Genomic DNA, 12,141 nt, shown 5'->3' with positions numbered 1-12,141 from the left:
ACTCTTATTTGTCTTCCATGGTTCTTCCTAACACTTCTCTATGCCCAAAGCATCTTAGGCGCACTTCAGAGTCTTGAGCAGAATCACTCGATTCTAAATCCAATACTTTCTCCTGTACACTTGTAAGTTGGGAGGGAGTCCCAGTATCGGGATAGAAATCTGGTTTAATTCAAGCAACATTCATTGAAACAAGCTCTTGTTTTAAGCCACAATTTGACTCTGACACTAGACTGAACCTTGAAACTATTGATGGCCCATTGGTTGTGTCAGCTATACTGCTTGCTTGAAAAAGTTAAAGCTCGTGCTAGTGGCTACATATTCCCACCAATGACTACTGGCGAGTTATCACACACTCCGACTGCCCAGGTGAAACCAGTCCACTTTCGTCTGATTTAGGTGCTCTGTCAATGCTGCATGTGAGCTCGTGCTCACTGTAGTTAAAACTATAATTACAAAAAAACATAGCCACTGTTCTAACCATGATTTGACCATGCTCAGAATTGAGGAAGAAAAGAAGTGGTTTTCTGATCCCTTGAAAACTCTGTCCATGAAAGCCTCTAAGAACGACATGGGTACCACACTCCCCACAAACTACCACTAGCAAAAATCCAGTCCTAGACCTCTGAGGGAGGTTGTGTTTGGAGTCAGAGCTCTTCTCCATCTTCTCCATTGGCCACTGAATAAAATTTCTAGGCTACTCCAGAACTGTCTGGTGATTCTCACACAATGGTATCGTGTAGGGGAAGAGACTGTGGGTTCCGAGACACATCATGGAAGCACATTGAGAATGAAGAGCCCCTATACTGGTTGCTAGGCTTGGACTCTTCCCCCACCCCCACCCCAAGTTTATGTGTCTAGAAGTGGGGGCCTTTGGGAGGTGAATGGATCCTGTAGGCATTGATATAATCAATGGTTCAGTCAGTTGCTAATAGCTGTATGCCCCCAGCAATGACTACAAGTTACCACATACTCCAACTGGGTTCATAGATGCATGAGTTCTTGAGGAGGGGCTATGCTGTAAGCACTAGCTGCTCCCAGGCCACTGTGATGACCTGAGCAGGTCTGCTACCTCATGTACTTGCTCTCTGCCAGAAAGCTTTGCCTTCTCAGAGGTTCAGAATCCATGGAGCTGGCACCCATGGATGGAAACTTCCAAGACTGTGAGTCCAAATAAAGAATTCTGTCTTCCTTCTGGGTTGGTCATCTCAAGCATTTTTGTCACAGCAATGGAAAACTTATGAACATACTTGCGACGATGCTATTGCTGAGTTCTTTAGTCTCCACACTGTTGGGGTTTTAGGCTGCATACTTCTTATTCTCCCCTTCCCCTCCCCTGACAAGGATGGAGGAGGGAGATATCCTGTGCAGTGTAAGATGATGATCAGTAGCTCTGGCGTCTATCCCTAGGGGCCAGTAGCACTGTGCCTGATTCAGGTGTGACAGTAAACATGTCCCAGGTGTTGCCAAATGTTCATCCCCACCGCTGTGTATTGTCACAAAAATATTCCAGCTGAGAAACACCACGGCAAGGTTTTAAAAGTGAGGTGCTAAGAACTGGAAGCCTCTTCTTGCAGGCTTCCCAAGTGTGGTGTGCTATACCGATGTGGCTCTGCACGGGCCATGTCGTAAGGACTGAAAAGGGCTGTGATGTGGGCATGCACTTTCCACCACACTGATGAAAACACCTAAGACACAGAACTCACAAGAGTAAGGGTTATGTTGGTTCATGGTATCAGAGGTTTCAGTCTATGGTTGCTAGGCCACGTTGCTTTTTAGTCTGGTAGGTACAGTATGTCCTGGCAGGGATGTATGGCAGGAGGACATCATTGTACCCCATGCTGGCTGGGAAAGAGCCAGAGAGAAAACATGAGAGACCAGGACTCTAGAACCCACTCTGAAAGTACTTCTCTAGTGACCTAATTCTACAAGGCCCCATGCGTTAAAGGCTTCCCCGACTCCTCATAACACCACAAGCTGGTGATGGGTCTTTGGGGGTCTGATTGAAGACCCAAATCCACAGAGTTCATGAGGAAGTCTAGAGAAAGTTGGCTTATTGGGAGGGTGAGGTTCTATAAAACCCGGTTTAGGGTAGTGGTTCTCAATTTGTGGGTTGTGACCCCGTGGTAAACCCCTATCTCCGAAAATATTTACATTACAATTCACAACAGTAGCAAAATTATAGTTCTGAAGTAGAAGGAAAGTAATTTTATGGTTGGGGGTCACTCTAACATGAGGAACTGTATTAAAAGGTCTCAGCATCAGGAATGTGGAGAAGGGGACAGGAGAGATGGAGTGTTGGTGTGAGATAGGAAACACGTAGCTCAGCCCATCCTACTGAACCAAATTCCAAAGGGAGGAATCACTTGCTCCTGGGAAAGATGAAGCTTGGGGAGAGGCTGAGCTGTAAATCCTGGGAGGGAAGACTTTAATGCACTTCGAAATCAGGCCTGAAATACCCATAATGTTTGTCAGTCGGCATTTCAGTGTTCTTGAGTCAGCGTCCAGGGCGTGGGGAATGAAATATGGCAGGTATTTGATTTAAAAAGCTGGCACAGATTTAATGTCCTGATAAAATGTATTAAATCTTTTAAGGTTTTAATGAATCTAGTATGTGTTTCATAAATCAAGAACTCTGCTAAACCGTCTCCTGGTTTAATAAGAGCAAACTAGGAAATTGCTCTAAGCAGAAGCAAAATGCATTTGTATCACACTGAAAAGTAATAGATTTTTTAAGCTGAGGGGGTCTTTCTGGGCCTTTTAAGCTGTTTGCCTATTACATTGCTCTCACTCCTTCAAATATTAAACCACAGGCAAGCATGTGCTTAACCATATCAAGATGTGGACCAGCACAAAGGTAAATATTATTTGTAAGAGGTAAGAAAACAAAGCTGGCATTTCGTTAATGTCTTAACCCTCAGACAAGGGCCATCTTGATGTCTGAACTTAAACCAGCTTTGTGGATCCTAGATTAAGGTGAGGGTTAAAATAGTTCTTCCCCCACCTTTTTAGTTCTTGGGGTGGCAGCCAAGGACTTGTTCATGTTACTAAGCCAGTGACCAACAACTAAGCCCAGCCCCCAGCTTCAGAAATCTTTAGTGATGGTTTTAAGCCTTCTTTCTTCACTCAGATTGCTTCTACATCTTTACCCCCTTAACACATCGCAGACTGACATGGTGAATATGTCAAGTCAGCCTTGAGATTTACAGCTGTCTGGAGTGGTTGTCAAGGGTGATGGACCCAGATGCAGCTGTCTCACGCAAGCCTTCCAACCTCCATCCCCTAGGCTACGATGTTTGTTTGTCTCTATTCTCCTTTCTGCTTCTGGTCTTACTGTTCAAGCTCCAGGGTGGGTGGGAACTGCCTTAGGGACTTAGGTGTTACAGATGGGTATCTCCAGTAGGGCAAGCCAGTGCCCTACTACCCAGTTTCCTTTGTAGATGGGCGAGGTTCTGGGTGAGATGGTAGTTGGGGAGTTGGGGGAGGTGGTGTTGAAGGAATGAAGGGGGGGTAGGGCTTGAACATTCCTGTGCACAAAAGCTGGCAAAGCTTGTGAGCTCTGCAGGGGAGGGAGCAGGCTCCATAAAGCTCAGTGTGGAGAAGCCTGTCCAACCTCATTAGCTGTCACGGGCAACAATACTGATCTGGCAATAAAAGGCGATTCCAAACCTGTTGGTCATTAATCACTCGCCTGACAGTTTCAAATGGAAGTGGAAAAACTTTACCCCCCCTCCCTTACCCCCTCCCGTGGCCCACTGGAGTTTAGAGTTACCTCTGAGTAGATGTGTGGTTCCCTGTGGCACCCTGCTCTCTTCTCCTGTGGGGTTTTCTGGGCCCTTTTCACTGTAGAGAGGCCGCAGGATGGTGGGAGCCTGGATGCCTGGCAGTGAGTCTGCGTACAGAGAGAGTACTCTGCGATCAGAGGGGACAAGAAAGTTGAAAGGAGCTGGCCTCCAGAGCCCGCCTTGTGCCCTGTAGGACACAGGGCTTGGCCTTGGCAGCCATGAAGTCTGGGTTTGTCTCATCTCTCTAGGCCACCATTCCACACCCTCCCCTGGTTCCCTGGCACACTGTCTTCTCCTCTTCAGCCACAGAATGCCAGCATATGCACATTTGTGTCCCTTTCTTAGCCCCCTACCCTCCACTCTGAATAGACAGAGTCTGTTCTCAGGAAAACACTTCATCTTCATCTTTCTGTTGCATCCTTCCCATTTCTAGAGGCCCTTTTGTTCTCAGCCCCTTTCCTAGTAGGGGCATATGGAGAGGAGTCATATCTGGTGTGTAAGAAGGAAAGTGAGGGTGATGGAGGCGTGTGGGAGCCCCTCAGGTAAACTCACAATTTGGCTGCCTGCTCTGCCCCTCTGGGTCATATGCACAAAGCAGAGAATCCTTGCAGACCATCTAGGAGACTGGACTTTTAAAATCGACCGAAGATGCTTCAGAGCACTTGGACCAAGCTGCCACGTGAAGGGTGGACATTGGACCTCTGCTAAGTCACATAGCAGAGGGAAGAGGGGCATGAGGATTAGCCTAGAGGTTCTGAAACAGTGGCCTCATGTAGCAACCGTGCTCTGGATCTGTCAGCAGGCATTGGAGAGTAAGATGACCACCATTGCCAGGGAGGAGAGGTTGCAGCACAGTTTCCAGTGGCTGCAAATAGCTCTCCACTCCCTTACACCTTCCTGTGTCCCGGAGTTTCACACTGACCTGGGCCTCGGCTGCATCCGATATCTTCATGAATGGACTTCTTGCTACTCCTCAGAGCTTAGGAAGATGACAGTAGCTTCTGTCCACAGTCGATCCATAGAACTTCCTCTGACAAGAATAAAACAGAGAGGAAGGCGAGGCAGACTATAGTACTTAGGCCCATTTCCCAATTCCTTGTACAGTTTCATTTCTCTAATTGTCCCTTGATATTTCTAACCCTGTGGTCGTTCTTAACCCCAGATACACATCACAATCATTTTGGGGAACTCTGAAAATATACTAATGCCTGGGCCATATTTCCATTCTCACATACACACACACACACACACACACACACACACACACACACACAAACACTCTTCAGTTCTCTCTGTCTCTTACCTTCCCTGCTTACCTGAAATGTCTCCTCGTTCTCTTTGCCTGTTAACTCACGGATGCCGCTGCCTGCAGCATGCTTGTTTCTCTGTACATAATAGAAGAAACAAAAAGCACGGTTGTTATCTGGGGAGTTAACACACGTACACCTTAGAGAGATTGATTTATTATTTTTAATAATGTCTATGTGTGTGGGTCTGAGTGTGGGATTGTGTGCTTCAGGACCAATGGCTGCAGAGACTGGAGGTGTCAAATCCTCTAGGAGCCGGAGTTGCTGATAGCAGTGGGTCATCTCATGAGGGTACTGGGATTAGAACTCGAGTCCCCTGGAAGAGTGATCTGTGCTCTTAATTTCTGAGCTACCTCTCCAGCCCTGTATATTCCTCTCCACGCTATGTATTTTTACTGTAAGGCTTGGTTTGAAATGGTGAAGGTTCTACAGAGCTGAGAGGGGAAAGAAGCTGTGAGAAAGCCACGATTACTGCACGGAGGAAGGGGTTGAGGTTGAGCATTGGTGGGTGGGGGAGTTTGGGTAAGGGAGCATAACCAGGCAAGAGTGCCACAGCCCATGGAACAGTGATAGTAAGTGAGCAGGGGCTGGAATGTTTGGGCATGCGCTAGGGGTAAGGGGATGGTATGATGGATAAGGTAGACAATGGTCTATGGCCTTTCTCCTCCTCAATCCTGAACCAGTTCCTCTTGGGTGCCCACAGTGGCACTGTGCATCTCCCTAGCCATGTGTTACAGGTTGTCCAGGAGACACTTTGGTGCTTGAAACCACTGGGCTGTCTCTTAATCTGCAGTGTAAAATGGAAAAGCAGTGGCCACAAACTGTTATGCAACCCAGTACAATGCAAGTCCATCTGATTTAATCCAATCCAGTCCTATTTGGCATATATTTATTAAGTGCCAGTCCAGGTGTTTGTGAATCTACTAAATGGACAAAGATACCAGCCCTTTTGAGCATAGGTTCTTACGGGGAGACACAGCAACTGTAACACAATGGCTAAGAGACAAACTATGTAGGGTCTGTGAGCACTGAGGTGAGGGTGTGGGTGAGTGGTTGCGTCATAGTTAGTGGAATGCATGAAGTAGAAGGAGCCATTTCTGGAGGTGATAAACAGGAGGTCAGACTAGGTCTCTCTGAGAAGAAAGACCTGAAGAAAATAAAGGAATTGTTCAGTGGCTACTCAAGAGAACTTTTCCAGAAGGGGACAGCTGGAGTGAAGGCCTCAAGTCTGAACATGTGTAGCATGTTTGAGGAGCAGCAAGGAGACCATGGGGCTGGCAGCCAAGCCAATGGAGGAGACCATGGTGGGAGAACTTAGAGAAAGGACAGGGTGTGGGATCACGTGTGGTCTCAGAAGCCACTTTGGGAACTTTGGCCTTTACTCAGAGGTTTCTAACCAGTCAGTGGCATGATCTAACTTGTGGTATCCAAAGATCTCTTTGACTGTTGAATTGGGGATAGACAAATGGGGTTTTGGAGGTTTGGAATAAGATCAAAACAGAAGAAGATATATATAAATATATATTGCAAGCATGCAGAATTTAGGCATCCCAACAAAACCTGACTTTTGGAGCAGGCAAATTCTTTTTTTTTTTTTTTTTTTTTTTTTTGAGGTGTGGTTTTACTTTTTAGCCCAGGCTTACCTGGAGCTCATCGTGTAGCACAGGCTTGTCTAGGACTCTTGGGAATGCTCCTGCCTCAGCCTCCTCAGTATTGAGGTTACAGGTGTGAAGTCCTTGTTCATCAAGGCTTCACTATAAGATACCTGTCACTTACATTTTTTTTAAAGGTTTATTTTACGGGCATGTGCATATTCGTATATCTCTGTGATTGTATCTGCACTGTGTATATGAAGGTAACCAGTGGAGTTCAGAAGAGGGAGCTATAGGCAGTTGTAGGCTCTCTGGCACAGTGCCTGTAACCACCAAGCTCTTCATTTAGATTTTTAGATAAGTCTCAATGTCCAGGGTTGGTTTCAGGAGAGAGTCTCCCTTGCTATAGTCTGGACCCAACACGTTCCCTAAAGGTCCACAGGTTGAGGGCTTGGTCTCCAACCTGTGGGGCTACTGAGGAGTGGCCGAAACACTGCAAGATAGGACCTAGTAGGAAGAACCAAGGTCACTGATGGTATGCCATTTGAGGGGAGACCGAGAAGCTAACCACTTTCTCTGTTTCCCAGCTGCCATGAAGTAACCAGTACCATGCGTTCCTGCCATGATACACTATGTACCACAGCCCAAGCAACAGGGCCAAGGGACCCATGGAACTAAACCCTCTGAAACTGGGAGCCAAGGTAAAGCTTTCTGCTTCATATGCTAACTTATCTCAGGTATTTCATCACAGTGATTGAAAATTGACTTCCTGTCTGCATCAGTCCATAAAGCTTTGTCATTGTCAGTACAGAAAGCCATAAGCTCTTAAAAGTGGCTTGGAGCAAGGTGACACAGTGCAAAAAAAGAACCCATACTTCAAAGTGGCCATTTTGAATGGGCAGTGTTTATTTTGTTATCTAAGTCCTGCTGTGCACACAAGTGATGGGCGAGTTCAAGGCCTGCCTCAGCTATATAGTGAGTACATTGGAGGCCAGACTGGATTCCAGTGTGAGGCCTCTTCTGAAACAAACAAACCGTCATGTGACACTGTTGTTTCTGGGTTTCCCTGACTGCTGAGCCAGCTCTTGGCCCATGGCACACTCAGGAAGAACCTGGGGAATGGAGTTAAACTGTGGGCATGCTAGTGTGGTGTTAACTGGCAAAGGAGTATTAGAAATTCCATTTAGATGTCTTAATAAAGCTTTAAAATAGTTTTTGTGTGCCAAAATATTTTTAATCTCTTTTATTTATTACTTCGCAATCTCACACACGAATAAAATATATTCTGATCATATCCAACCCCTAACTTTCCCCTCTCAACTCCCCCCAGGAACCTTCTAACACACCCCTCTCCCGTGTGCTCTCCTGTTTTCTTTGTAACTCTCTCGAGTCCAGTTAATTCTCTGTGCTCAATGTTGACTGATCGTTGGTTTGACCATGTGCAGATAACTATACTGCAGTGAGTTCATAAGAGGCACTGGCCACACCATATCTAGAAGACAGCATTTCACAGCATCTCTGCATTCACCCTGATGTTCCCCGAGCCTCTCAGGTGTTAGTATAGACATCCTCTTTATCAGGGAGGACTCAATGGCCACTAATTCTCAGCAACTGTAGAAAGATGCTTCTCTGGCCAAGGGTGAGAGTAGGGCCAACCTATGGGTTTGAAAGATAATGTTACAAAATGGTTTCTAGTGTATTACCAGTGGTGTGTGTGTGTGTGTGTGTGTGTGTGTGTGTGTGTGTATGCGCACATGTGCCTATGCGTGTTGTATAGGTCAGAGGACAACTTTGTGGAGTTTGTTTCTTCCTTTTACCTTTCTAGGTGGGACTCAAACTTACCATGCCAGTTCATGGTAGGCAAGCACCTTTAGCTACTGAGCCATTCATTGCACAGTCTTTGTTAAAAGATACGATGTCACTATGTTCTCCTTCTGGCTTTGAGCTTGTATGTCCCCAGCACCAGTCCCAAAGTGCTGTGATCACCAGCATGCACACACACCAGCTTGGCTCAACTCTAGCTAATTTTGAGGGCTAAACTAATGTAGGCTGTTCCAGAATTCACTCTGTAGAGACTTGGCTGGCCTTGAACTCACTGCCTGACTACTTCCCTTTCTTAAGAAGCAAAGATGACCACTTGTTTGTTAAGCTTCTAACAATTCTACTTAAGTGAACAAGCAGCTGGGAGAGCAATCAGTTTGCCTCCTGCAAACAACATCCATGAGTGGCCTCTGTGGGTGTGAGTCACTGGGAGGGACATAAAGTCATATAAACTTCCATCTTTGCCCTCATGTCCCTTCCCATATGGTGAGGAAGATGGAAACATACAAACAATAGGATTCTTCCAGTCATGTGCTGGAGGGGACTCCAGTGAGAGAGACAGTGAGTCTCCTCAGGTCCAGATGATAATATTCTTTGAAGATGCTTTAGTGGGGACTGGAGAGATGGCTCAGCAGTTAAGAACATCCAGAAGACCTGGGTTCAATTTCCAGCACCCACATAGCAGCTCACAACTGTTATAACTTCAGTTCCTGGGGATCTGACAGACATACGCTCAGGCAAAACATGGGTGCACATGAAAAAAAATCATTAAAAAATAAGTGAAAAGTTGCTTTCGTGAATTTTAACATCCTTCATTTCAGTATTCCTCAAACCTATTCTCTAATAAAAATCAGTGTGTCACTGCTGAAAGGATATTGAAAACCAACCATCCCCTTGTGGTCCCTACAATGTATCCATGAAATCAGTACTGGTTACTTTTGTATCGCTGTGACCCAAACACCTGATGGAGATAACCTAAGGAAAGAGACTTATTCTGGCTGAGGAATTCAGTCCATCTTGGCTGGAATTGTGGCAGGAGTGTGTTGCCAAACTGTTCACATGATACCTGACAAGGAAGCAGAGCCTGGCCAGAACTAGGGGCCCGGGCTATAACTTTCAGAGGCCAGCTCCTCATGATCTGGTAGAGTCCACTTCCTAAGGGGTCTGGCAGATTCCTCAATTCCTGTCACCAGGACCATTAGTCTGTGGGGAGACATTTTAATCAAATCATAACATTCTACAAGAAGGAAGAGAAGAGGCCAGTAATGTTAGGAGCGTGATCACTTGGAATGCTGAGCTAGAACTAGAACCAAGGCTCTGGATTTCAGTCTGCTTTTCAGAAAGGGGCGAGGCAGTAGGATGGAAGTCACAGGAGCATCCTGTATCACAGGGAGTCAGGTGCCAAGCAGGAAGAGTCCCTAAATGTGCATGTGGTTTCTGAGGTCCAAAGGAACCAGCAGGCTGAACCACAGCAGAAGCGCACCCAGGCAAGTCACAGTTGGAAAATGCTAACTGTTAATTCTTGTTTTCTGAGGCACACAGCCCTTCCCACAGTTGGAGTGGCTGGAGCAATCAGGGAGGCTAGGCATGCTTAAATCACACCAGGCCTCAGTAATGAGCTGAATTCCCCAGCATGGGGTCCTTAGGTTCCAACCACTGGACTGGAACAAAGGCTAGAGCTGGGACACCCACAGGAGAAAGTCACCTGCCCCTGCTCCTGACCGGAGCCCTTCAGTGCAAAGGGTAACTGTCTCGCAGAGCCCCTAGGAGGACTCTCGCTGTAGCCAGAGGACCAGGACTAAGTTTTCTCTCCAACACTTGTACTCATCCTCTCTCCCCTCTGCTCAGCTTTATTCTTTCCCCCCCTTTCCTTTCTCCTTCCTTCCCTTTCCGGTAGCCCATGCTGTCCTTGAACTGGTATACCGTTTGCCTCAGCCTCCCAAGGCTGGGATTACAGGCAAGCATCACAGAACTGTCAGACATGACGTTTAGGACCAGGCTTGCTCTTTCATACAGCTTCTTGGCCAGCGCTCTGGGATGTCCTCCTCTCACCTATGACCTACAATACGAACACTGTTACTTAGGGGGCTGCTGTGAAATTACAGCTGTGGAATTGCGGGTCTAGCAGAGTGTCCTAGAGTCTGCATCACAACAGGCTCCGGGGGCCATGAGCATATAGATTTTCTATAGCTAGGGGCAACACCCTTTAAGGTGGCTAGTGGGGACTAATCAATGGGGGTTAATGAATGGGGACTAATGGTCCTAAGTCATCACCGGATGACAGCCTTCTTAGAGCTCTCCTAGTGCCTCCCACCTTTCAGGTTCTCTTAAGGCTGCTCCCCCCTCCCCCCTCCCTAGCTGCTGGCCTCTCTGAGTACCCTTATGGCACTTACCATCTTTCCCCGTCATGTGCTCCTTAGCACCATTGTCTGGGCTGTCCCACATGTCCATCTGTTATCCTCCTCCCCCCCCCCCCCCCCCCCCAGCTAGATGGCTAGCTCCTTGCATGCCATTCACTTCCATCTGTCCTTGTAAGACACGAGACTGGAGGGAGAGCTGGTACTCCATAGGCGTTGGTTCCTGGAATTGATCTGCCCTTCGGAGCCAACATCTTCTCTCTAAAGCCCCATGTCACCTTGCTCAATTGGCCCAAAGAATCTATGCCAGGCCCATCTCTCAGCCCTGATTGCCTGGGATGTTGTTGTTTCCAGAACAATCAGATGGATTCAGTCCATCTCCTGAGAGAGCCCTGAGTTCCGGAATGGGGGGTGACATAGTTTTCTTTTGGCAAAAGAGGAGCCGCCCAGCGAGGCAGGCCAAGGCGCCATTGATCTGAGTCCAGTGAAAAGTAGCTTCTCGGGAGCTCTGGATCCCGGCCCGCTTCGAGACAACTTCTTCTTTCAATCTCCTTTCATGTATTTTAACTTCACAAACATGCCAGCTCCCAGCTGCCCCTCAGAGACACTGGCAGGGAGAGTGGTGTGGTGGGAAGGAGCCCACAGCCGGGCACTGATACTGTTGGGTAGGCAGGTTTCATCACACGAGGGGCAGAGGTTATAGGTGTGTAGGTGGGCAGATTCAATGCTGTGGCCCTCATATCAACCCCTCATGGTGATAACCCAGCCCTGCGTATTAAAATAGAGCGCCACATTGTCCACTGAAGGCAAATTCACCCTAGGACAGCTTGCATACCCCCACCCCCCCACCCCATGTACACACACACACACACACACACACACACACAAATACTTAACCAATTAAGTCCGTCGAGCACTATTTGCAGATGACGGTGTGGAATTGTGCTGGAGTTGTGTCCGGCCTCATTAAATGTCAGGCTTAACAATACGGCACTTGGCAATCAAGGCTGCTCCATGGCTGTTAGTCATTAATCACTGCCTGACAGTCCTGAATTGGAAACGAGGCTCTCTGCTCACACGTGCTCCCAGTACCTAGTTCCCTTCTTGGTAATCAGCCTCAGGTATTTTTTTTTTTTTGTTGTTTTTTTTTTTTTTTTTTTTTTCCCTGCCTATGAAGGCCTTTGGTCTGGCAAGGGTCAGAGGGCAAGGGCCAAACTAGGCTTGGCTTGCCTCTTGGCCCCCCCTCCCCCCCCCCCAGGCAAAAGAAGTGAGGTCCTGGGGG

General features: G+C 47.3%; 1 protein-coding gene across 1 annotated transcript in view; it reads right to left on the bottom strand.

Annotated features, from left to right (window-relative positions):
* The window catches only part of Erlin2 (ER lipid raft associated 2), a 36,028-nt gene extending 24,124 nt beyond the window's left edge, over positions 1-11,904 (bottom strand). Inside the window, exons 1-4 of the mRNA XM_076913970.1 lie at positions 11,757-11,904; positions 5,099-5,167; positions 4,705-4,812; positions 3,770-3,889 (exon numbers count right to left, since the gene is read on the bottom strand). Of these exons, the coding sequence (XP_076770085.1) occupies positions 3,770-3,889; positions 4,705-4,734 (150 nt within the window). The 5' untranslated portion in view covers positions 4,735-4,812; positions 5,099-5,167; positions 11,757-11,904. The remainder of the gene's footprint in view (positions 1-3,769; positions 3,890-4,704; positions 4,813-5,098; positions 5,168-11,756) is intronic.
* Positions 11,905-12,141: the final 237 nt, after the last annotated feature.

The sequence above is a fragment of the Arvicanthis niloticus genome, chromosome 16 (genome assembly GCF_011762505.2).
Source record: "Arvicanthis niloticus isolate mArvNil1 chromosome 16, mArvNil1.pat.X, whole genome shotgun sequence".
Taxonomy (NCBI): Eukaryota; Metazoa; Chordata; class Mammalia; order Rodentia; family Muridae; genus Arvicanthis; species Arvicanthis niloticus.
The sequence above is the reverse complement of the archived record's forward strand: the minus strand, read 5'-3'. Positions and strand labels throughout refer to the sequence as shown.